Source organism: Eretmochelys imbricata, chromosome 19, assembly GCF_965152235.1.
Source record: "Eretmochelys imbricata isolate rEreImb1 chromosome 19, rEreImb1.hap1, whole genome shotgun sequence".
Lineage (NCBI taxonomy): Eukaryota > Metazoa > Chordata > Testudines > Cheloniidae > Eretmochelys > Eretmochelys imbricata.
The window spans coordinates 21,675-48,428 of NC_135590.1; the positions used below are offsets into that span (position 1 = coordinate 21,675).

Consider the following 26,754-nt stretch of genomic DNA (forward strand, 5'->3'; position numbering starts at 1 on the left):
CCCTCCTCCTAACCCTAAGCCCTAGCCCTAGCCCAGTAACACTAACCTCAAACCCAATAACCGTAACCCCTAACCCGACCTTGACCCCGACCCTAAACCGAACCCCTAACTGCACCCCTATACCCAAACCCCTAAACTCAAACCCTAACCCTAACCAATCCTAACCGTAACATAGAACGGGCCGACGAAAATACCGTGATCCATAACCATACTTAACTTGCGAACCTGACATTGAATCCACTTCCATTTTGGGAAACGAGTCCCCCACGGTCATACTTCAACTTCGCTGGTTCTTTGCCAAATTGGACCCCGTCTTTGCACGGAACCTACGATGACAAAAAACTTTAACGACGCTTGCGCTGCACACCGACCGACAGCCTAAAGAGTATCTCGAACCATCTTCGGAACACATTGATGGTGCATAGAGGAAGAGAATACATTACCGTCACCAGGACTTCGCACTCCGATATTTACGACCAGATCCCAGTACTCATTTTAATAGTGTCCTACTGGAAACAACAGCTATAAGTTGCCATTGTTCTTATATTAATAAAGACTTGGAGGGAACATTGAGTGCAAATTGCCCCAGCTTTTCAATTTGCAGCGGATTGGGGCGGGGGTGGTGGGTGGTTCAGGAGGATTAGGGGTAAGAGATTCTCTGCTGCATTGTGGCCAGCTGGAGATGGGTGACCATATTTCCCAAAAGGAAAATGGGACACCCCCAGCTATTCACCAGAGCACCCCCTCATGAGGCTGTTGCTGGTCTCTGGAACCCTGCCTGCTCCCCACCCCCATGTGAGGCTGTTGCTGGTCGCTGGAACCCTGCCTGCCCCCTACATGCTGGAATGCTGTCTCTGTCCCCCAGCCCTGCCTCCATGGGGCTGGCATCTCCACTCGCCCCCACATATGTTCCCTCATACTGCACCCCATTTGTCCTGTTTGCTCTTGCCAACTGATCAAGTTGGCAAGAGCAAACGGGACAAATGCCCATTTTTGCAAAAAAAAGTTGGGACAACAGGGACAGAGATTAAAAAGGGGACTGTCCCAGCCAAAATGAGACGTATGGTGATCCTAACAACAATTCGAGTGATGCACTGAGAGCTGCTGTGGCAAACAGAGCACATCTCTCCCATGAGACCGGGGCCCCCTCAGCACCTCCCATTGGTGGCATGGGTGCTACCTGCTCCTCTGACTTTTCTCTAATTGTGGTGCCACCTGCTTAGGGCACAGCCTGTCACAGCAACTTCAGCTTCTGGCCTCACACCACCCTTGCCTTTGAAACAGCGAACCCTAGTGGGGCCCCAGCACAGACCCTACAGTGGCTGATCAGAGAGGGAGACTGGAGAACACTACATCTCCTTTGCAATACAGATGGGGTAGAAGGGCTAATGTGGGGACCCTGGGATTTCTCCTCCTAGAAGGGAATGTGGTCCTCATCCTCAGAGGCATTGACTATGGGGTTTGGAGATGGAGAGATAAGGGTGGGGGAATAAGGATGCCTGGAAGGTGTGAGGGATTTGGGATTCCCAGGCTGATAGGGGAAGCAGGATGTGATGCAAGGGTTTAGGGAATGGGAGTTCCTGGTGGGAATGGGGGGTGGGTCTTGGCAGATTAGGGTGTGGGGGTGCCTGGGGGATTGGGGACCTGGTGGGTGGAGATGGGCGGAGCAGGAGGGATAAGTGGGCCTGGGGAGGGGTTGGGATAGGGATTTGCGGGGGGATTGGAGTGTGGGGAGAATTGTTAATGGGAGGTTTGGGATGGGGAGGGCCTGGGGAAATTGAGAATAAGTGTGTGGGTACCCATGGTAGGGGAAAAGGGGTTATTGGAATAGAGGGATTGGTGATGAAAGGACCTGGCAGGGATTGATGGTTCAGCGGGGATGGGGGGAGGGGTTGAAGAAGTTTCATGGGTGACTATGATCAGGGAAGATAGGGATGTGGTGAGATTTGGGATTAAAGTTGCCACCTCTGAGGCACAAAAAAATCAGGACCTCTGCAATGATCCTGCGCCAATAAAACTGGACAGACAACAGTGTGTACTGAGCACCCCTCTGGATATCCCAGAACAGCTACCTCAAAAAAAGGGATGATACTGGGAAAACGTAGCTGGCAACCCAATTTTGAATTAGTGCTACTGCTCTCTTGGTGCTCTGTGGCCAAGGCAGGGCTGGATCAACTCTCCTGTGGGCTGGGGCCTATTCGATTTTGTGGGGCCCCCAGGGGTTTGGAGTTGGGGGGTGGGCTCAGGCAGGGGATTGGGATACAGGGCAGCGGGGTGTAGCACTAGCTGTGGGGGTGGGTTCTGGGGTGGGGCCAGGGCTGGGACAGGGGGTTGGGGTGAGCAGGAGGTTCAGGCTCTGGGTGGCAGTTTGGGTGCAGGAGGGTGCTCAGGGCTGGGGTAGGGGGTTGGAGAGTGGGGAGGAGGGGGTGTGGGCTGCAGGCTTCGCCCGAGAGGCGCGTACCTTGAGCGGCTGCTGGTCAGCGGTGCAGCAGGGCTAAGGCAGGATCGCTGCCTGCCCTGGTTCCTGTGCTGCTCTGCTTCCCCAGGTGGCCGCCACCTCCAGCCCCTAGACAGAGGAGCTAGGGCAGTCTGCATCGTGCGCGCTGCCCGTGCCAGCAGGCCCCGCCCCCGCAGCTCCCATTGGCTGCAGCACCCGGCCAATGGGAGCTGCGGAGCCGGCGCTGGGGGCAGTGTGCAGAGATTCCCTGAACACCCCTAGCCTGGGAGCTGCAGGGGCACGTTGGCGAGCAGGCGCTCGCGGCTCCAGCCGGGCGGGAGCTGAGGCTCGGGGACCGGTGTGCGGCTCGCAGCCGGACACTTGCCGCGGGCCGAATGCGGCCTGCGGGTCCCTCCAGCCCAAGGCCTTGGGCTGCAGCCCCTGAAGCCCCGGCACTGATCCAGCCCTGGGCTGAGGGGTCGGAGGATGCAGTTTGGAGAGACGGGCGTGCGGCCGGGCCGTGTCACTGCGAGGGCGTGTCGGCGGTTGCCCGCCCCGAGACTGTGGCTGAGGGAGGCTCCTCCTGGAGCTGCCGCCGGGGCGGGCCGGGGCCGGGGAGCGGCTCCGGGGGCTGATCCTGCTCTGCAGAAGCAGGAGCGGCCGGCGCAGAGACTTGAGGCGGCAGAGCCGAACTCGGAGTCGCCAGGTAGGCCGGAGCCGAGCCAGGTCCCGGGGGAGCCGGGCGGCGTGACGGGGAGGGGGCGAGCCAGCCCGCCGGCCGGCCGGCGGCAGCGCTTTGGTCTCCGTGGTGGTCCTGTCTGGAAGTCGGGGCCAGTCCGTGAGCCATGAGGTAACTTGGCGCCTTGCTCCCCACAGGGAGCCCTTGAGTGTCGCTGAGCCTCGCAGGCGGGGCTGGAATTCAGCTTCGGTAGCTTTGCTTGGTTCAGCTTCTTGACCTAAAACTCCCCAGAAACGCTTCATGGGGGAAAAGCTGCCCAGGCGTTGCGGGGACAGTCTCTCTGCCTCCTACGTTCAGCGCCAAGCACCAGCCTTTGGCTGGGGAGATACGAGTGTAGTGCGGTCATTTGGGGGTTTTAGTATCCCTGTAAAAACGGCTCTTGCACAGAGAGCCGCTCTAAGGGCTGTGCCTTGAGGCTGAAGAACATTCCTCTGAAATAGCCATGTCACAGCGTTTCCAGTCTATCCTTTCAGCGTGTACAGCCACAGAGTGCTTCTTCAATGAAGTTAGTGGGTTTGTAATTATAATGGCTAGAATTTTTAAAAAACTGTCAGCGGTCTAGGGTCCTGCAGTTGCTTTTGTTCAGTGCCAGTACCACAAAGGCATTCTGTTGGCAATATTTAAAGAACATGTAAAACTTAGACTAGAAACCCATAACAACCAGTAATGCAGCCCAGATAAACTAACACCCCTTTTGATTAAAGGAGATTGAGAAGTGGGTGGAGAAGTGTTTTTTATTTAAACAAAAATTGGCCATAAAGACATCATATTTTCTTAAATTAGCGTTACACTACAGACAGCTGCTTTACCACAGTGGTAGTTGGACCTATCCAATGTCTGAGAACACGTTTAAAAATACCTTCTGCCTAGAGTCTGTTTACCACTCATATCCCGCAAGCTAGATCAAAGACAGTACTTTGAAGCAAGTTCTCTTAGGATCATCTAGATACTATAATAAGTGGGGTGCTTTTTTTTAGTGCCAGTAGTTGTCATTAATGCTTGGAGTTACTACTGAAGTAAAATTTCAGCTTTGCCTAGGGATTCCTTTGCTGTTGGGGCACCATTTTGTTCTTTTTTTAAAAAAGAGGTAAGACTGAGCCTCTCATAGCTATATCCTTAGGAGAAAGAAGGAACATTCTGATATCTAATTTAATTTTCCAACTTAGCAGCTGGACAGGTACTTATAGTGCAATGCTCACACACTGTCGATGATGGTGCCCCCATTGTGGATGCGATCTGCTGACCAAGGGAGCAAGTGTGAACATGAGATTCTGATTTTTGTCGACAAAAATTAGTAGTGTAGACATGGCCTAGGTCAGAGACTTTCTAGTAAAGAGCGTGTAATTGTTGTTTCTGTTGTTGTGCTTTGATCTAGTGCAGGGGTGGCCAACCTGTGGCTCTGGAGCTACATGCGGCTCTTCAGAAGTTAATGTGCGGCTCCTTGTATAGGCACCGACTCCGGGGCTGGAGCTACAGGCACCAACTTTCCAATGTGGCGGAGGGCGCTCACTGCTCAACCCCTGGCTCTGCCACAGGCCCTGCCCCAACTCCACCCCTTCCTGCCCCCTCCCCTGAGCCTGCCGGGCCCTCGCTCCTCCCCCCACAGAGCCTCCTGCACACCATGAAACAGCTGATCGGGAGGTGCAGGGGGGGAGGTGCTGGGAGCAGGGGGGGGAACGGACTGATGGGGGGCTGCTGATGTATTACTGTGGCTCTTTGGCAATGTACATTGGTAAATTCTGTCTCCTTCTCAGCCTCAGGTTGGCCACCCCGATCTAGTGTTTGTCTTTAATAATAGAAAAAACCCAAAGATAAGCAATTTATTTCTGGAACATTATTTTCTTGTGATTGGTTTCTTTTTCGATCAAGGTCAGGACAAAAATATTTGCAAAATCAGGGACAGCTGAGAAGCACGTCTGAGATAAATTATATTAAAAAATGCTTCTGTCTGCAAGTTACGCTGAATTACAACTAAATAAAGGGACACTCAACTTGTGTTTTTTGTTTTTTTTTTACCTACTGTTGTTACAAGTAACACTTAAAATGGCTGTCTAAAAGATTATAGAGAGATTTCCTTTTTAAAGTTCATTTACATTGTGCATCTGACAGCACTTTTGTACCATCATTTTTACTGTTCCCCATCTCTCCTTCATGTGTCTTTCACACATCAACTGGAGAGAAATATTTTGTGACTGTAAAACCACAAAATTGACAGTTACTTGGGGGATGGGTGTAGCACCAGAAAGTATGTTAGTGTATTTTAATTGACTACATTTCAAGGTGGCTGTACCCATCTAATCAATCTTGGTATTTCTATCTGAGAGAAAAGAAATCTACATAGTATATCTGAAAAACAGAAAGGGCCAGACCTACACTGGCAGAACCTAGGTTGTGGGACTCCAGAGACCCCAACAACCTTCATTCAATGACACTAGCTGACTACAGTCCCCACTCCAGCAGTGGTCTGGACCTGGCTGGTATAGCCTACAGGGGGGGAGACTTGATTCAGTGCATTTCCAGGCAATATCCTATGAAGCCATAAATAAAGCTGCTTCCATTTTGACCTATGAATCCCAAATGGAAGGGGTCAGTGATACTGCCTCCAGAGGTGTAGAGGATGCAAATTGCTGCTGCTTTAGCTTATAGTTTGAGGTCATTGAATGGGTCATTAAAGAGTTCATGATGGTTGTCTCCCCGCTCCCCCCCCCCCCAAAAAAAAAAAAAAAAAAGGAATTTTTAGCCCCGTAGTCCTAGCCAAAGTCAATTTTAGGTTGTATTGTGCTTACCTTACATTCCCCTGTAATGTTACCTGGAAGCAAGAGTCTTCAGTTCTGTCTTAATTCATAGAATCATAGAATATCAGGGTTGGAAGGGACCTCAGGAGATCATCTAGTCCAACCCCCTGCTCAAAAGCAGGACCCATACCCAATTAAATCATCCCAGCCAGGGCTTTGTCAAGCCTGACCTTAAAAACTTCTAAGGAAGGAGATTCCACCACCTCCCTAGGCAACGCATTCCAGTGTTTCACCACCCTCCTAGTGAAAAAGTTTTTCCTAATATCCAACCTGAACCTCCCCCACTGCAACTTGAGACCATTACTCCTTGTCCTGTCCTCTTCCACCACTGAGAATAGTCTAGAACCATCCTCTCTGGAACTACCTCTCAGGTAGTTGAAAGCAGCTATCAAATCCCCCCTCATTCTTCTCTTCTGCAGACTAAACAATCCCAGTTCCCTCAGCCTCTCCTCATAACTCATGTGTTCCAGATCCCTAATCATTTTTGTTGCCCTTCGCTGGACTCTCTCCAATTTATCCACATCCTTCTTGTAGTGTGGGGCCCAAAACTGGACACAGTACTCCAGATGAGGCCTCACCAATGTCGAATAGAGGGGGACGATCACGTCCCTCGATCTGCTCGCTATGCCCCTACTTATACATCCCAAAATGCCATTGGCCTTCTTGGCAACAAGGGCACACTGCTGACTCATATCCAGCTTCTCGTCCACTGTCACCCCTAGGTCCTTTTCCGCAGAACTGCTGCCTAGCCATTCGGTCCCTAGTCTGTAGCTGTGCATTGGGTTCTTCCGTCCTAAGTGCAGGACCCTGCACTTATCCTTATTGAACCTCATCAGATTTCTTTTGGCCCAATCCTCCAATTTGTCTAGGTCCCTCTGTATCCTATCCTTGCCCTCCAGCGTATCTACCACTCCTCCCAGTTTAGTATCATCCGCAAATTTGCTGAGAGTGCAATCCACACCATCCTCCAGATCATTTATGAAGATATTGAACAAAACCGGCCCCAGGACCGACACCTGGGGCACTCCACTTGACACCGGCTGCCAACTAGACATGGAGCCATTGATCACTACCCGTTGAGCCCGACAATCTAGCCAACTTTCTACCCACCTTATGGTGCATTCATCCAGCCCATACTTCCTTAACTTGCTGACAAGAATACTGTGGGAGACTGTGTCAAAAGCTTTGCTAAAGTCAAGATACAATACATCCACTGCTTTCCCTTCATCCACAGAACCAGTAATCTCATCATAGAAGGCGATTAGATTAGTCAGGCATGACCTTCCCTTGGTGAATCCATGCTGACTGTTCCTGATCACTTTCCTCTCGTGTAAGTGCTTCAGGATTGATTCTTTGAGGACCTGCTCCATGATTTTTCCGGGGACTGAAGTGAGGCTGACTGGCCTGTAGTTCCCAGGATCCTCCTTCTTCCCTTTTTTAAAGATTGGCACTACATTAGCCTTTTTCCAGTCATCCAGGACTTCCCCCGTTCGCCACGAGTTTTCAAAGATAATGGCCAATGGCTCTGCAATCACAGCCGCCAGTTCCTTTAGCACTCTCGGATGCAACTCATCCGGCCCCATGGACTTGTGCACGTCCAGTTTTTCTAAATAGTCCCTAACCACCTCTTTCTCCACAGAGGGCTGGCCATCTATTCCCCATGTTGTGATGCCCAGCACAGCAGTCTGGGAGCTGACCTTGTTCATGAAGACAGAGGCAAAAAAATAATTGAGTACCTTAGCTTTTTCCACATCCTCCGTCACTAGGTTGCTTCCCTCATTCATTAAGGGGCCCACACTTTCCTTGGCTTTCTTCTTGTTGCCAACATACCTGCAGAAACCCTTCTTGTTACTCTTAACATCTCTCGCTAGCTGCAGCCCCAGGTGCGATTTGGCCCTCCTAATTTCATTCCTACATGCCCGAACAATATTTTTATATTCTTCCCTGGTCATATGTCCAACCTTCCACTTCTTGTAAGCTTCTTTTTTATGCTTAAGATCCACTAGGATTTCACCGTTAAGCCAAGCTGGTCGCCTGCCATATTTACTATTCTTTCGACACATCGGGATGGTTTGTCCCTGTAACCTCAACAGGGATTCCTTGAAATACAGCCAGCTCTCCTGGACTCCTTTCCCCTTCATGTTAGTCCCCCAGGGGATCCTACCCATCCGTTCCCTGAGGGAGTCGAAGTCTGCTTTCCTGAAGTCCAGAGTCCGTATCCTGCTGCTTACCTTTCTTTCCTGTGTCAGGATCCTGAACTCAACCAACTCATGGACACTGCCTCCCAGATTCCCATCCACTTTTGCTTCCCCTACTAATTCTTCCCGGTTTGTGAGCAGCAGGTCAAGAAAAGCTCCCCCCCACAGTTGGCTCCTCTAGCACTTGCACCAGGAAATTGTCCTGGTGCAAGTGTAGTGTAGTGTTGTGTAGTGTTGCTTTGTGCTGTTAGACAAGAGGTGGAGTGGCTGGTAAAGTTTATAAAGTGCTTTGGGGAAGCTTTCTGGATGAAAAATGATGTGTAAATTTGTCATCATAATGCAAGAGATTATTCTTGTAAAATTTACCAGTCATCTGAATGTTGTGCTGATTGTGTGTAAAATAGTAACCTGTATGTTTGCTGGAACAGGTTTTTGAAATTCCTAAGTATTTGGCCTTTTCCGAGTAAGAAATATGGAGATGGAGAGGATGAACATGGATATGTCTGGTGAGGAGGAAGAGAAGGAAAACAATGAAAGAAACTCTAGAGTTTGTACTACCTGTGACAAGATTCATGAGTCCATTTCCAAATGGATGCTTCCTGAAAATGCCAGAGGAACCTACCTGGAAAGAGCAAACTGTATCCCTCCTCCCCTCTTCATCATTTCCATTAGTATAGCTGAGGTAAGGGTTCTTACCTGGTAACGTAAATGTTTGCATTTGTCCTATTATTTTACAGTAACAACACTGTAAAACTATGGGATTTAGATTATACACATTGCAGTTGTTTCACTTTAGAGTCACAGGCTTCTTGTCTGTTGTTCAGCACTGGAGTTTGCATGTGATCATAAAACATACTGAATTGAGCATTTTTAACTTTTTGATTATTTTCCATTTAGTAACTTCTTTCTCATTCATTGCACATTTGAAGCCCATATTATACATATTGACCACTATAACACCCTATTTTCAGTTCCTTGTAAGTCTGGCAAATCTTAACAATGCAGGCTGAAATCTTCCATCTCTGGTTTCTGTTTCATGTTGAATTTTTAAAAATATTTGAGCCAAAATGGTTCAGCATCAGCCTTTTCCGAGAATGAGCTTAGTGGAGAAATAAACTATTTATTTTGCAGATATTTTCTTCTGACTTGAAACTTAGCAGGGGACAGTTCAGAGGTGTCCTAAACCTATGAAAATCCACACTCATTTGGCCCGTTTAAGAGCCTCTTAAAGTTGCTACTGGCACATGCGCAGGAGAACTTGTTCTGCACTTGGTGATTAAGTTTCCTAAAATCCGAAACCGAACTGCATGTGCTCTACTAGAATTCTTTGAATGGGTCAACAAGCATGTGGACAAGGGGTATCCAGTGGATATAGTGTACTTAGATTTTCAGAAAGCCTTTGACAAGGTCCCTCACCAAAGGCTCTTAAGCAAAGTAAGCTATCATGGGATAAGAGGGAAGGTCCTCTCATGGATTGGTAACTGGTTAAAAGATAGGAAACAAAGGGCAGGAATAAATGGTCAGTTTTCAGATTGGAGAGACGTAAATAGTGGTGTCACCCAGGGGTCTGTATTGGGCCCAGTCCTATTGAATATATTTATAAATGATCTGGAAAAAGGGGTAAACAGTGAGGTGGCAAAATTTGCAGATGATACAAAATTGCTCAAGATAGTTAAGTCCCAGGCAGACTGTGAAGAGCTACAAAAGGATCTCTCAAAGTGGGTGACTAGGCAACAAAATGGTAGATGAAATTCAGTGTTGATAAATGCAAAATAATGCACATTGGAAAATATAATCCCAACTATACATATAAAATGATGGGGTCTAAATTGGCTGTCACCACTCAAGAAAGAGATCTTGGAGTCATTGTGGATAGTTCTCTGAAAACATCCACTCAATGTGCAGCAGCAGTCAAAAAAGTGAACAGAATGTTGGGAATCATTAAGAACGGGATAGATAATAAGACAGAAAATATCATATTGCCTCTATATAAATCCATGGTACACCCACTTCTTGAATATTGTGTGCAGATGTGATTGCCCTGTCTCAAAAAAGATATATTGGAATTGGAAAAGGTTCAGAAAAGGGCAACAAAAATGATTAGGAGTATGGAACGGCTGCCATATGAGGAGAGATTAACAAGACTGGGACTTTTCACCTTGGAAAAGAGATGACTAAGGGGGGATATGATGGAGCTCTATAAAATCATGACTGGTGTGGAGAAAGTAAATAAGGAAGTGTATTTACTCCTTCTCATAACACAAGAACTACGGGTCACCAAATGATATTAATAGGCAGCAGGTTTAAAATAAACAAAAGGAAGTATTATTTCACGCAACGCACAATCAGCCTGTTGAACTCCTTGCCAGAGGATGTTGTGAAGGCCAAGAGTATAACAGGTTTCAAAAAAGGACTAGAGAAGTTCATGGAGGATAGGTCCATCAATAGCTACTAGCCAAGATGGACAGGGATGGTGTTCCTAGCCTCTGTTTGCCAGAAGCTGGAAATGGGCGACAGGGAATGGATCACTTGGTGATTACCTGCTCTGTTCATTCCCCCTGGGGCACCTGGCATTGGAAGACAAGATACTGGGCTAGATGGACAGTTGGTCTGACCCAGTATGGCCATTCTTATGTTCCCAATTTTGATGACCTCGCTGTCCTCCCCAGTCAAAATATCTTTGACCGAGGGAAGGTGCGACCGGGATATGAGCCCAGGAGTTTTAGTCTTGCCTCTTCCGCTGATTGGTTATTAATTGTCCACTTCTCAATCTTTATCCAGCAAGACTTCATATCCCTAGCAAGTATTATTCCCCCATAGTATATGTGAAGTAACTAAGGACCTTAGACATTTCACAAGCTCACTTCTGGCAGAAATGCTGATAAAATAGAGATCTCTGTGGCAGGCTCCAGTTTCAGCCACGTAATCCAACTGTCTCACTGAAAGTATAGGCCAAGTTGTTTTTGGTTATGAAGTCCTGCATACCCAGTGCCTGCAAAAGAACCAGGAATCCTGACTTCTTGTTCTTCTGTGGTCTAGCAAATGCATGATGGAATTTCTTCATTTTTTCAATTTTCTTTTTTCAAAGTCCAGTGTTTGTATGTTGTTTCCTGTGCGAAAAGAACGTTTGAGTTGGAAAACCAGGCACTTGAACATTAGGAAATGCTAGGACTGAGATTGCCTATGTAACCTTAACTCTGCCCCTTTGTGCATTTTGATTAGGTTTCACTTTCTAGTTACATTAACACAAACTTCTTGTTCTACAGTACTGTACTGCTCTGTCATTCAGATCCTGATTCAGCGGAATACTCAGGCATATCCTTAAAATCTATTGAAGTCAATGGGATTAAAGAACGTGCACAGTGGCAAGAACCCCTTTAAATCTGGTATTTCTTAATTTGAGTGCTTGGTTTTTGCATCTCTACCCTTGTTGTTTCCAGTGTGTTCTGACCATTACACACACAGTTGTATGTTAGTGAAATTATGCATTTCTGTATATAGAAGGTTTGAAATCTGCCATGAGACAATTATATATCAAGGATTTGGGGATTATTGGAGGAAAATTGTTTATATTTCATAATTCCAAATGGTTGTAGAAGTTGTTAAAGTCTCTCATTGTTTCCAGATGGCTGTATTCATTTATTATGCTGTTTGGAAGCCCCAGAAACAGTGGATCACGCTGGATACAGGTGTCTGGAACAGTCCCTTTATTTATAGGCCTGACAAGAGGGATGAAGCTTGGAGATTCATTTCTTATATGCTAGTGCATGCTGGGTAAGCAATGTAACAATGGACTCTACAAACAGTCAACCTGTGGAACTCTTTGCCAGAGGATGTTGTGAAGGCTAAGACTATAACAAGGTCAAACAAGAACGAGATAAGTTCTTGGAGGATAGGTCCGTCAGTGACTATTAACCAGGATGGGCAGGGATAGTGTCCCTAGCCTCTGTTTGCCAGAAGCTGGGAATGGGTGACAGGGGATGGATCACTTGATGATTCCCTGTTCTGTTCATTCCCTCTGAAGTACCTGGCATTGGCCACTGTTGGAAGATAGGATACAGGCTAGATGGACCTTTGGTCTGACCCAGTCTGGCCATTCTTATGTTCTAAACAGGTTTTTCAGAGAAGCCAAAGGGAGTTAGGTGCCACTCCATTAGGTTCCTCTGAAAATCTCAATCTGCGTTAAAAATTCATGTATTCATTTAGGAAAATGAAAGATTTTACCTTGTAAGATTTATAAAGATGATGTGGTCAGGATCCTAGTCTTAAGACTTGTCTGCAGGATGATGTTTCTGGGGCAGTAGGATCTGCATCATGGTAGGCTGTCCCCTTAAAGGTAGTGATGCCTAGTTGTGAGCCAACCCCAGTCACATGGCATGGCCCTTCCAATATTTTGTGAGGTTTTGATATAGGCTAAGAAATAAGAGGTATTTGTGGCAAGGAAGCAGTCCCAAGAATAAATAATGTTTGGGAGAAATTTTATTACGGTTTTTTTTTAAGGGCCTTGGATCAGGAGCCTTGCAGAGTGGCCAGGGCAAGGCTCCCCTCTCACCCAACTAACCGGGTATGAGGTGGAAGAAGGGGACTAGTATGCTGCCTCTTCCCTGATAACAGGGCAGACAACAGCAGGAGAGCACTGCCTGTTGTACCCTCTGAGCCTGAGGACTAGTTAGGGAAAGGGGCCAGCTGAAAGTTGATAAGGCCCTACAGCTGTCCTAAATGATAACCCAGTACAAAAGAGGAGAATGGAAGGCTGCTGTTTCAAGGAGAGAAACTGATGGAAATATCGCCCAGCTCTGGGAGGAGGGCTGGGACCTCCTGAACAGGAGCAAAAAGTCTATAGGGACTCTTACATGGACCTACAGTAGATGTGAACTTCAACTCAGAAGTGAGTTAAATGCTGTAGAAAAGTTAATAAATCGGACTCCCACAAAGGTGATATTGGTTTTGAAATAACCCAGTCTAAGTAATTAGTTGAAATAACCTGAGTTGGTGCTGGAGGCAATGAACCTGCAGGGCCACAAAGGTGGCCATGTTCAAGGGAAGCTCCCCATGACAGGGTCAGTAATGACAAGAGTGCCACCTAGTGAACTGCCAGCACCGCTTCCTGCAGCAGTGAGGTGTCACTCTCCATTCCAAAATCTGGCCTAATCCATCTGTGTTTAGTTTGCGAGATCAGTACAAGGTAGTATAGATATCATGGCAGTAGTATAGTTTTAATCCTACCTGAAAAGATACAAAGAAGAGCAACAAAAATGATTAAAGGCAAGGAACAGCTTCCATATGAGGAAAGATTAAACAGACTGGAGCTGTTCGGCTTTGAACAGAGATGTCTAAGGGGGGACAAGATAGATGTCTAAAACATCATGAGTAGTGTGGAGAAAGTGAATAAGGAAGTGTTACTTACTCCTTCACTAACACAAGAACTAGGGGTCTCCCTGTACAATTAATAGGCAGCAGCTTTAGAACAAACATAAGAAAGTACTTCTTCACACAATGTGCCAATCAATCTGTGGAATTCATTGCTAGGGTCCAAAGGTACAACTGGGTTAAAAAAAGAATTAGATAAGTTCATGGAGGACAGGTCCATCAATGATTATTAGCCAAGAGGGTCAAGTTCTTTGGGTGTCCCTAGACCTCTGACTGCCAGAAGCTGGGACTGCATGACGTGGGATGGATCACTCAATAATTGCTCTGTTCTGTTCATTTCCTCTGGTGCATCTGGCACTGGCCTGTCATAAGGATACTGGGCTAGATGGACCATGGATCTGACCCATTATGGCCATGTTTTACTTTTTTTTTTTTTTTTTTTTTTTGAGACCTGTTCTTCATAACCTGTGGTCCAGTTCTGCCCTTCCACCAGAGTGCCTTACTCTGACTTATATGCAGACTCTGGCCTTCCTGATCCAAATGCATAGCCCAGACTCCACCCCCTAAAAAGTAAGGCTTACTTATTTTCAGTTATTCGAGTATATAACAGCTTTTATTTTGTCTTACTGACTTTTAAAAAAGTTATTTTGGCTGTAGAAATAAAGCCCCCAGGATGCTAGCATGCCATTTTATTATGTATTCGCTATAGTTTGAGAAAACTTTAAGTGTTAATTACAGTTTTGATATTTAAATATCAACATGTTTTTCCTTGCAGCATTCAACACATTTTAGGAAATCTCTTTCTGCAACTTATTTTGGGGATCCCCTTAGAAATGGTTCATAAAGGGCATCGGGTTAGTCTGGTGTATCTCGCAGGAGTGATTGGAGGTCAGTGTGTAATGGGAAATGGGTAAGCTTAAATGAAGAACTGTCTGTATCAGAAAATCAATGTATATTATTGCCACATCCCCTTTCCTGAACAGGGCAATCAAAGTTGTTAGTATACTGGATTGTGTAACATAACAAGTTCTCTTGGTGCAGAGAATGTTTGGACTCCAACCTTTTACCGTAATAACATACTAGAAAACAACCCTATGTTCCACTCTACTCCTCTCAGGTGTTTACAGAAAATGTCTTCTTAAAGTTGCCATCAGGACTCTAGTTCTAAGGACATTTCTGTCTTTTCAGGTTCCTTGGCTAGCTCAGTCTGTGATCCCCTCCAGGCTCTCGTAGGGGCTTCAGGAGGAGTCTATGCTCTCATTGGAGGATACTTTATGAATGTTTTAGTGGTAAGGAAACAATTAGAAATGCACAGAAAAAAAACCAGATTCTTTGTGGATCCTTGTTCACTTTTGGGTAAATCTTATTTGTGTAAATAAGATGTTCAATTTTTTTCGGCAAAGAGGAATAATTAAGGAAAATGTAACTCCCACATACATATATGCTGAACAAACCATGTCTGTCCTTGAGAAATCAAAGCTTTATAGATGCTTTTTGTGCTATTAAAAGAGGAAAAAGTGAATATAGCAGTTGACATCATTTTCAGCCAAAGTGACATTGCACTATAGAAACTGCCATTTGTGATACCATGTAGTGCAGTATTCTGTCTCAGCTAGTGGCCAAAATTGGATGCTTTAGAAGTATAGGAAACCCCACAATTATGGAATAAGCTGCAAACAAAACAAAACCAAAAAACCCCTCTAAACTCTAGGGCTTCAGTTAGAACTTGACTGATGCCCTGAAGCATGAGGGTTTGTATATCCCTTTAACAATTGGCTATATATTCATGTAAATGTCTCATTGTACTGATCTCATTTTGGATGCAGTAGTTCAGCTTAACAGGAACTTTAAACCTTTATTTTGTGAATCTTTTATGTCTATCTCCCACACATACCAAAAAGCAATACAAACCCCAGCTTAATCAAACTTGCAGTCTAACGTAAAATCTTGGTGACCTCAGCATTGTTTAGCCAGAATAACTTCCCAAATGCTTGGAATGTGTGACAATCAGATGTTCTGGTCTTTCAGTATAAATGATGTAAAAGCACATGAGATCACTGTTAAGGTTTTGCATTGGAATGCAAGTTTTATGAAGCTGGAAAAATACTGATTTTTGGTGTCTGTGGGCGATGGAAGTGAAAACCGTATGGAGTATTGGTGAGCATTATCACTAAAGTTTTAGGGAAAACAAAGGTGGAAAGGAGTGTATAGGTCTCTCCCAGTAACTTGTTACTTTCTTTCTTTTAAGATTTCAGATGAAGTGTCATGCTACATAATCTTAACTGCAACTAAACATATTTTTGTTTGCTAATTAAGGTCTTGGCTTCAGTGATCTCTAGTGTCAGAGAGGCTGACTGTACACTGGGTGGCTTTTTAAAAAATGATTTAATTTAATCAGTCACCAAAGGTGGGTCCTACTCTTTTAATTCTAAACATTGCTAAACATTAGTTCATGGAAACATCAGTTCTTCAGCAAATCTTCTCTTAAGAAGTTCAGTCAGCAGTCAGACCTTTCCTTTCTGTGTGATCAGAGGCAGTATGAATTATAAATGACACATTAAAGACTTCATATCACTAGAGTTTTCAAGTAAACAAGGATGGGGCCTGGTTCAGCAAATAGCATTGAGTCTCCACCACCAAAGGCATGAGAGGCGCTAAAGAAAATTGGTATCCTTTGTGTAAGACAAAAACATTGTTTTGCTGGATAATCATTCTCAAAGGGCTGACAGTACACAGATTGCATCTTCTTTTTTAGTAATTTTTATCACCAAAAGGCATACAAAAGGACATATGTTTTCATTATAAAATAAGGAAGAATGTGAAAGATGTGATAATAGCAGTGGTCTAGTGGATTAAGCTGCTTGTTGTTGGAGTTTGGGCATGCCACTTTCCCTTTCTGTGCCTCAGTTTCCTCATCTGTAAAAAGGGGAGAATGATACTGACTCTCCTTAGTCAAATGCTTTGTGATTGTCTGAAAGGCGCTATAGAAATGTAGGATGTTACTTAGTGTATATTAATATACCTAAGTGGACTGTGGTGTGTGTGGGTGTGTGTGTGTATGTATGTATATATGTGTATGCATGTACAAGTCCATGTGTATAATTATATAGCTTAATTGTTTCTTTTTTTCTCTCCAAGAACTTCAGAGAAATGATTCCTTTGTTTGGAGTCTTCAGATTGCTCCTCATCGGGATTATAGGTAATTTTAATCCTACCTAGTGTATATGTGATAATAAAAACTATACAAGACACACAGTATTAAACTGTACAAAAATGAATGCCCATTTGGAGTCCAAAAGACTAATAGTCAGGGAGGTATCAGTTGCATATTATTCAGTTTTCTAGAACCACAAAGTAAATGTAAATTGGGGTTAGGTTAAATTATAATGTAAACTGATCTGAGCCTTAAACTATTTAGTGTTTCTTTGTGTTTTTAAATACAACTAATTACCTGTGTAGTGCCACAAGCTACGTATGGTGCTTGATAAAACTCTAGCTAAATTTTGCTCTGTTAGAAGGGTAATACTGAAGTCAATAGGAGTTGGAATCCTGTGGCTGAGAGTAGAATTTGGCCAGATTCTTATTTTACTAGTTGCTGCATTTTACTCAAAAAAGAGACTGCTTCAGTTGTGGGTGAGATGATCTCTTTGTAGTTAGCTTTGTAGATGCCACTAGAAGACATACCATGTTGTTACTTACACCCATTATTTGGATTTGTTTCTGAAATGTCTTGTCAATTTGAATGAACAATCTTACGATGATTGTGTTTTTTTAGTTGGAACAGATATGGGATTTGCTCTGTACAGAAGATTTATAGCTCCTGTGAATGGGCCTCAAGTAAGTGTAGTCTTCACTAAAATAGCTTGGATAAATTATAACTAATGCTCTACTAGTCCTTAGATAATACCTCAGTATTAAGTATTGGAATTTAGTAGAAAAAATAGTGTTTCAAATAGTGAAAGATTGTGATTCCTGTTGCACAAAGAAACAAAATGGCCCATAATCCCAACTATACGTACAAAATGATGGGGTCTAAATTAGTTATTACCTTCACAAAACCAATCTTGGAGTCATCGTGGATAGTTCTGTGTAAACATCTGCTCAATATGCAGTGGCAGTCAAAAAAGCTAACAGAATGTTAGGAACCATTAGGAAAGGGAGAGATAATAAGATGGAAAATATCATAATGACATTATATAAATCCATAGTATGCCCAGACCTTGAATACTGCATGATGTTCTGGTTGCCCCATCTCAAAAATGTATATTAGAAATGGAAAAGGTACAGAGAAGGACAACAAATATGATTATGGATATGGAATAGCTTTCACACAAGGAGAGAGAGAAAAGACTGGGATTGTTCAGTTTAGAAGAGAGATGACTTAAGAGAGGATATCATAAAGGTCTATACAATCATGAATGGTGTGGAGAAAGTGAATAGGAAAGTGTTGTTTTTTATCCCTTCACGTAACATAAGAACTAGGGCTCACCCAATGAAATTAATAGGCAGCAGCTTTAAAATAAATATAAGGAAATACTTCTTCATACAACATGCAATCAACTTGTGGAACTTGCTGCTGGTGGATGTTGTGAAGGCCAAAATTATAACTGGGTTCAAAGAAGAATTAGGTAAATTCATTTAGGATAGGTCCAACAATGGCTTTTAGTCAAGATGGTCAGGGACTCAACCCCATGCTCTGGGTATCCCTAACCCTCTTACTGCCAGAAGATGGGACTGGACGATGGGATAGATTACTCAATAAGTGCCTTGTTCATTCCCTCTGAAGTATCTGGTAGTAGCCACTGTCAGAAGACAGGATACTGGGCTAGATGAACTATTGGTCTGACCCCGTATAGCCATTCTTATGTTCTTATGAGAGAAAGTAAACTGTTTTTTTTCATAGAGTGATAAATTCTAAGCCAGAAGGGACCATTGTGGTCATAGTCTGAGCTCTTGTATAACACAGGCAAGAGAACTTCCCCAGAATAATAGCTAGAAAAAACATCCAATCTTGATTTAAATATTTTTAGTAATGGAGAATCCACCATAACTATTTTGTAAATTGTCGCAATGGTTAATTACCTACTATGTCAAAATTTACACCTTATTTCCAGTCCGAATTTGTCTAGCTTCAACTTCCAGCCATTGAATTGTGTCATACCTTTTTCTGTTAGATTGAAGAGCCCATTATTAAATATTTGTTCCCCATGTAGATATTTAGAGTGTAAGCAAGTCACCCCTTAACCTTCTCTTTGTTAAGATTGAGCTCCTTCAGTCTGTCGATCACTATAAAGTATGTTTTCTAATCCTTAATCATTCTCGTGGCTCTTCTCTAAACCCTCTCCAGTTTATCAACATCCTTCTCAAATTGTGGACACCAGAACTGGATGATATTCCAGCAATGCTTGCACCAATGCCAAATACAGAAGTAAAATAACCTCTCTAATTCTGCTTGAGATTTCCCTGGATCACATTAGCTCTTTTGGCCACAGCATCACACTGGGAGCTCATGTTTAGCTCATTATCCACCATGACACCCAAATCTTTTTCAGTATCACTGCTTCCCAGGATAGTCCTCCATCCTATAAGTATGGCCTACATTCTTTACGTTTACATTTACCCATATTAAAACCCATATTGTTTGCTTCTGCCCAGTTTACCAAGTGATTCAGGTTGCTCTGAATTGGTGACCTGTCCTCTTCATTATTTACAGCTTCCCCAACTTTTGTGTCATCTGCAGACTTTATCAGTGACTTTGTATTTTCTCCCAGGTCATTGAAAAAAATCCTAAATCGTGTAGGACCAAGCAGTGATCCCTGAGGGACCCCACTGGAAACAGACCCGCTTAATGATGATTCCTTTACAACTAAATTTTGAGCCAATTTTTAGTCCCTTGAATGTATGCCATGTTAATTCTATATCATCGTCGTTTTTAATCAAAATGTCGTGCGATACCAAGTCAAATGCCTTCCAGAAGCTTGTGCATAGTAGGTCAACACTATTGCCTTTATCAACCAAACTTGTAATCTCATAAAAAAATATTAAATTAATTTGTCAGGATCTATTTTCTATAAACCCATGTTGATTTTCATTCATTACATTACTCTCCTTTAATTCTTTATTAATTGAGTCCTGTGTCAGCCATTCCATTGTCTTGACCAGGATCGATATCAGTCTGATCGATATCAGCCTATAATTACGCAAGTTACCCTGTTTACTCTTTTTAAAAATCGGCACAACATTACCTTTCTTCCAGTCTTCTGGAACTTCCTTGGTGCTCCAAGACTTATTGAAAATCAATATCAGCAGTCTAAGGAGCTCCTCAGATGGCTTTGTTAAATCTCTTGGATGCAAGTTATCTGGACCTGCTGATTTTAAAATGTCTAATGTTAGTAGCTTCTGTTTAACATTTCCAGAGATACTAATAGAATGGAAAGGTTTCAGAGTAGCAGCCATGTTAGTCTGTATCCGCAAAAAGAAAAGGAGTACTTGTGGCACCTTAGAGACTAACAAATGCATGCATCTGATGAAGTGAGCTGTAGCTCATGAAAGCTTATGCTCAAATAATTTGTTAGTCTCTAAGGTATTATTAATTCTACCATTTCCATCTAGTAGTGGACCAATACCATTATCAGGATTTTTTTGTTCATAATAAATTTTAAAAAATCCTTCTTACTGTCCTTAATTGTGCGAGCCATAGAGTTCTCTCTGTGTCCCTTTACTTCCCTTCTTAATTTTCTACAGTTCCTAACTTCTGATTTATATTCATTACTATCAACTTCGCATTTCTTCCATTTGTTACTTTTTTTATAGCTGCCTTCACTTCCCCTCTAAATCAGGAGCCTTCTTTCTCAACTGTGGGATTGTGACTTGTTAGGCATCTAGTTAGGTGTTCTTTGATGATTACCAATTATCATTCACATTTTTCTGATAAAATTCTTCCTCCAAGCTACTTGGCTTATAAAAGTTGAAGATACATTTGTTAACTTAACTTAAATTTGTTAAATAACTTAAATAATGTATAGGCAGAGCTGGGATGGGTGCTTACTATAATATCTATATACATTGAAAAAAGCCGTTACCTCTGTCTGAGACCAACATTTCTGGTAAATTTAAAGACTTCTTTCCTTGTAGAAGCTGTATCCAGCCATGAAACAGGCTACATATTTAATAAAATATTATTTTTATGGAATACAGCATTGCATGTAGATTTCTTCACTGTACTGCCAATGTACTTGTGTAGTAATTCATGCAGGTAACTTACTACTGATTAAGATAACTACGGGTCTATTTTAAACTCAGAGTAAGTAAAGCAAGACTTTTATCTCTTGCTGTTTATTGTTTAATCACAATGAACATACTAAAGGAAGTATAGTTGTGTTTAAGATTTACTATGTACTTGAGCATGGACAGCACACTTATCTTTCAGAACAAAGGGCAGACAAGGGCACTGCCCTTGAACTATTTAAATTGTAATAAATAGCACAGTCCCCATAAATACATTTTTATGAAGAATGGTGTGGGGAGGAAGGCTTGTGGTGGAATAGTGGTTGAAGGTGTGGTAAACCAGGTCAGGAATACTGTTCCGTTATACCATAGGGGCACATGGTATAAAGCAGGAAGGAAATTATGACGTGCCTAGGCATGCATCTTGAGCACAGGCATGGAGAAGAACAGCCAGGAGCAAGGAGGGAGCCTAGAAGGTAGGAGCCTGAAAAACAGACAGGGAGTTCCTATATCCTGTGCACACTGACTTTTAGTGAATCAGTAGGGAACCATGTTCCCTTGGAGTCAGTTCTGAAGGAATGTCCCAGCATGGCATTAGGGACATGCCATATTTTGGATGAGGCATAAAACTGTGATCAAAGATGTCATGACTCTCTTCATAAAAGTATATCCACATTCTAGCCAAATTCCCAGTTCTGAATAATTTAATTCTACCTCCCTAGATTCATGCCTGCAGTTTTAATTTGATATGTAGCTGTACACTACTAAACAGCTACTGCCTTCCATCAGAGTAGCTACATTTAAATACTAATGATCCCTATGTATTCTTTACCTATCTCATAGGCATGCGTTAAAGCTAAAGTAATAGTTATAAGTGCTTTCAAATCCTTGGATGAATAATGTTACAGAAGTGCTGGTATTCCTCAGTCTTGAAATGTAACTTAACAGTTTACTTCTTTTTCTCTTAAGGTGTCCTTTGTGGCTCACATTGCTGGTGGCCTAGCTGGGATGTCAATAGGTTATGTCATTTTCAGCTGTTTTGATAAGAACTTTATAAAAGATCCAAGATTTTGGATCTCCATTGTTGCTTTTTTAGTCTTTCTGGTGTTTGCTGTATTTTTCAACATCTTTCTTTCACCAGCAAACTAAACTGCACCACCCACAAAAGAAACACTTAAATCATCAGGAAGACAACTTTTAAAAAAAGAAAAATTACAGTTTTATAACTTCAAAAGGACTCCATAAATGTTGCTTTTTTAAATAATGGTTGTGTACAGACTTGAATTTTTAAAGCATTAGACCATCATTTTTATGGTTATCCTATCTCAGAAATGAAATATAGTTATTTAAAATATGACCTTTTAAAAATCATATGTAAGCTTTTCTATTTCTTTTTATACTGTTAAATTAAATAAACATCAAGGGATCCTGATTGCTTTGGAATACTTCTTGCAGCTTTTGTTTTGAGCTTTTGTGACATGAATCAGTAATACTCATTTGGAAGAAATTACTTCTTCCAATACCAGCTTTCTAACCTCAAAACAAAGAGAAAAATGTTGATCAGCACAATAAAGAGTTCTTTTAGAGAAAAAATTGTGGTGTGATATTTTTACAGTTGAGTAGCAAGTGTGATGATTCTTGATCTTTGTCACCTATAGTCAAAGCTTCAGGTACTTGGACACAGACCTTAAGTCCAGGCTGCTGCAATGTCTCTGGATTCTGTGACATTCTGCTTCAACAGACTGGAAATTCAGTGGCAGCACCATTCATTTGAAAAAAAAAACAGATTTTTACAGGAATGACAACTTTACTATTGTGGGCAAGTTTTTCATAACTGCCTTCTTCAGGGTTTCTTGCATCTTCTTCTGAAGTACTCAGAAGTGGCCACTGTTAAGAAACGGTATAAAACTTGATGGACCACTGGTCTGATCCAGCATTGCAGGTTTTATGTGCCAATGAAATATGAACATGAAGATGCTGCAGTACTGGTTGTATTCATGTTTATATTAAACTTTATTTTACATTGTGCAGTTTTCAGTGTGCTGCACAGTTGTATATTGATAATGCAGCACATTGCTAGAAGTTGGATGTTTTGGCAGCTTGGTTTTCACATCTGAGGAGGCATGGAAGCTAGTTTGTGGTTGTGGAACAGGAACATTCTCTAGATGTTTCTGCTAAAATTATCAGCACTGAAAGAGTTGTTGACATCTTAATTGCCATTATGATCCATACTTGATATCCTAGTGAGACAAAGGGGACACTTGTCAGAGCTATTGGTTTGTTTGTAGAATGAGGAAGACAACACTTCAAATTAAATTCGATTTATATTTCAAAGTTATTTTTACAACCTGAGGGTTACATACACTTTTAATGGAAGTCTAGAGTCTAGAACAATGATTGGGCAAAAAGTGGATTACACAGTGCATTCCATGCAGTCTTGCAAAACACATGATGCTACATCTGTCTGAGGAAAAGCAGTTTTGTGCTTCTGCCATTACCAGTTAAAACATGCTTAAATAGATAATGGTTTTCATTGTAACTTGATCTTGATTGTAATCTGGACTTATCTGATTTAGGATTTCCCTTTGCTCTGAATTTCCCTAAACTATTGAGGATGAGCAGTTAACACAGCTGCAGCTGATGTAGACTGATTGTCCGGGTTCCCAGCTACCTACCTCTACAACAGCCACTGTGAAAGTGCCCCCAACTTGTTGTCTTCCTCCTTTCTCCTGGAGGGAAGAAAATTCATTGTAGGTTGTGAAGCCCACCTGTTCCTCCCCATCTCGAATTGATACTATTTCATTTGCCACTTTCTCCTTGTTTAAGAATAGTGACTTACCCATATGCTGAGACCTCTATGCTTTAATTATTTTCTATTGGGAAAGATGTGACTCTTTACATTTTGGTGACTTGACTTTGTCCAGTTACTGGTCCAAATTTCTAAATAACTTGCACACTGTCTGTTCTGTAATTTTCTTTGAGAATTTATGCATTTAATGATTGCAAAGTATACAAGTGCTTACTGCTTTCTTTATTGTGGCTCTTTTTCACAGAAAGAGGAGATATGAAGAGTAGCCAAATCTATGCTAACTAGTAAACAACTCCGATTTGTGGAAGAAATATAGACCTTTTGGATGATCTGAAGGACAAACCCAATTTTTGCAAACAGTGCTTATGTAAGCAGAAGCACAGAAATGTTCACTACCAATCAGCAGTTACCTCAGGCTTTGTGAACTGATCTAAAAACTATTGTGGGGGAGGGGAGGAATGTGGTACCTCTAGTTTTATACATACTTTCTCTCTATGCATATCCATACATATCAACAGTTATACTTTTTAAATGTTAATTACAAATTTACCAGAACAACAAAGAAAGTGACAGGAATAAGCCTAGCCATAAGAAAACTCATGCATCCTGGGGTTATTTGTACTTCTATTCATTTAGATGATCATTGTAGGTCAGACAAAATACAGTAGAAAATAAAAATCAATATTGTCTCTAAAGCACATCCTATTGATGATTAAGAATTAAAAGCTCTTGGTTTTAGGAGTATTTTTCCATGAGGACAATGTGGTTTATAGTTTTTAATGTTAAATTGTATCTGATACAGTCTGATACCTTTTTATATCAAAAAGGTAAAAACTGGTTAAGGTGGCTTCAGCTTGCAAAGCGAATATATAGTTTTTCATCTCTAGGTCACTAGAGTTTAAAATTAGATACCAGTTGATGCATCATGAAGGTGCAGATCTGGTTATCTCCTTTTCCCCTCACTTACAGCTTCAGCAGTTGAACATGTGGCAGAAAGAAGGGTAAAAAAATGAAATAAATGCATCTTGGATGCATCCCCAAAAGGGGTGCTCTGTGCCCCTCACCTGAATAAAATTCAAATAGTTTAACAGAGAATTGTGTAAACCATTTGTTAGATGTTGGTCATCTGTGTGAGGGCTGACTGCAATTTTGTCATAAGTCCAGACTCTCTTTCTTGCATATGTTTTGACTATGTTGCTATTAACTGCTGTTTCCCATTGAGTCATAACATGGCTCCCAGAGCTTAATCTTTGTGTCTGGTATAGAGAAAGAGTGAGCCTCTGCCTTTGTGGTGAAAAAAAATTATTTCTTACTCAGTGAGGGTTACATAGACTTGCCTGAGCAAGAAGTGGTTTTACTAGTTAGCACGCCCATGACATCCTTCATGGTCAGCCCCACTCATTTCCCAGTTTGGACCTGGACATTGCCATATTGTTTCTACATTACACTTCCATTATTTGTTCCTAAGTAGATATCACGTGAGGAGAACTTATTTTCTAGTGTTTTGAAGAATCTGCAATGGGCCATTATGCTGGGGTGGAGGGAGAGCTCTTGTCCACAAAAGACGGGGATAGTTTGAGACTCCAGTGTCAAGTACACTCTGACCAGCTTCTCCTTCTGGAATCCTTCAGTTATGAGGTTTGTGCTACTGAAATGAGCCACCTCACCCTGTTGAGACTAGCTGCCATTTGGCACTGTTTCTTCATGCCAGGTGTGTTGGGGAGAGGGCACACTTGCTACAGACTATGAACTATAGTAATTGTAAATAGTTAAACAAAGCACTCTTAACTGAAGAATTCAGGAGAAACTCCACAAACTCAAACTGTATCCTATTCAATTATATCCTAATAGGGCTGGCAAACGATTTAAAAAAATCTCAATTAACCATGAGATTAAAAAATATAGTGGTGATTAAATATAGTTTTAATTGCATTGTTAATAGAATACCAATTTACATTTATTATAAATATTTTGGATTTTTTGACATTTTCAGATATATTGGTTTCAACTACAATACAAAGTATGCAGTGCTCACTTTATATTTTGATTACAAATATTTACACTAAAAAAGATTAAAAACTAGTATTTTTCAATTCATCTTATATAGTGTCTGGTGCAAGTGCAATTTACAAATGTAGATTTTTTTTTTTACATAACTGCAGTCAAAAACAAAATATTGTAACGCTTTAGAGCCTATAAGTTGAAGCATGAAGGGGCATATGAATGTTTAGCGTCTCTGGCAAGTAATAACTTGCAATGCCAGCTACAACAGTGCCATGCGAACCCCTGTTCTCACTTTCAGATGACATTGCAAATAAGAAGGGGGCAGCATTATCTCCTGTAAATGTAAACAAACTTGTTTGTCTTAGCGACTGGCTGAACAAGAAGTAGGACTGCGTGGACTTGTATGAGGTGGATTTAAAAATACAATTTCTTTTTTACAGTGCAAATATTTTTAATCAAAAATAAAAATAGGTTAGCATTGTAAACTTTGCATTCTGTGTTGTAATTGAAATCAATATATTGAAAATGTAGAAAAACATCCAAAATATTTATAATAAATGTACATTGGTATTCTATTATTAACAGTGCAATTAAAACTGATTGTGGCTATTTTAAAAGTCTAGTTAATTTGTTCTGCATTAATCACATGCATCAACTGCAATTAATTGACAGCCCTAAATGCTACTAGGGCCCATTCTATCAAAAAATCTCCCTTCACCCTTGACTGCAGCTCTCAACTTACTTTTCCTTATTAGTGGCATTATTATTTAATATTTATATAAGAGTATCCTCAGGTCAAATAGGGGAGGGGTCCTTTGTGCTAGGCACTTCACAAAGTGTATATAACAGTTCCTATGCCAAAGAGCTTACAATTAAAACTTAATCACCAATTTAAGTATGCCTTACTGTTCTAATTACATCACATATTGCCAACTATCTTTTATTGTTTATCTCCATAAGCATTTGGCATACCGTTTATATGAATGGTGCTGTATAGAACAAAGCTGTAGTGTATTTTAGCTTGGTGATTAGTTTGTACTATAGAGCCCTAACAGAACAATATGTTTACCTTGCACTGTAATCACATTGGGGTGGGGCTGGTCTTCCCTTATATGAGACTTCTGTGATAGCGAGAGGGCAATCCTCACTGTGTTTGTTTAACCTCCACAAGAACA

The 26,754-nt window shown here is 42.0% G+C and overlaps 1 protein-coding gene across 1 annotated transcript; it reads left to right on the forward strand.

The window, feature by feature from the left end:
• Nucleotides 1-3,018: 3,018 nt before the first annotated feature.
• RHBDL2 (rhomboid like 2) lies at nucleotides 3,019-22,441 on the forward strand. The gene is made up of 8 exons (XM_077837869.1): nucleotides 3,019-3,143; nucleotides 8,598-8,851; nucleotides 11,795-11,943; nucleotides 14,315-14,427; nucleotides 14,728-14,828; nucleotides 16,678-16,738; nucleotides 17,315-17,376; nucleotides 21,736-22,441. The coding sequence occupies exons 2-8, from the start codon at nucleotides 8,642-8,644 to the stop codon at nucleotides 21,913-21,915; spliced, it is 876 nt and encodes a 291-aa protein (XP_077693995.1). The 5' UTR covers nucleotides 3,019-3,143; nucleotides 8,598-8,641; the 3' UTR covers nucleotides 21,916-22,441.
• The last annotated feature ends 4,313 nt before the right edge of the window (nucleotides 22,442-26,754 follow it).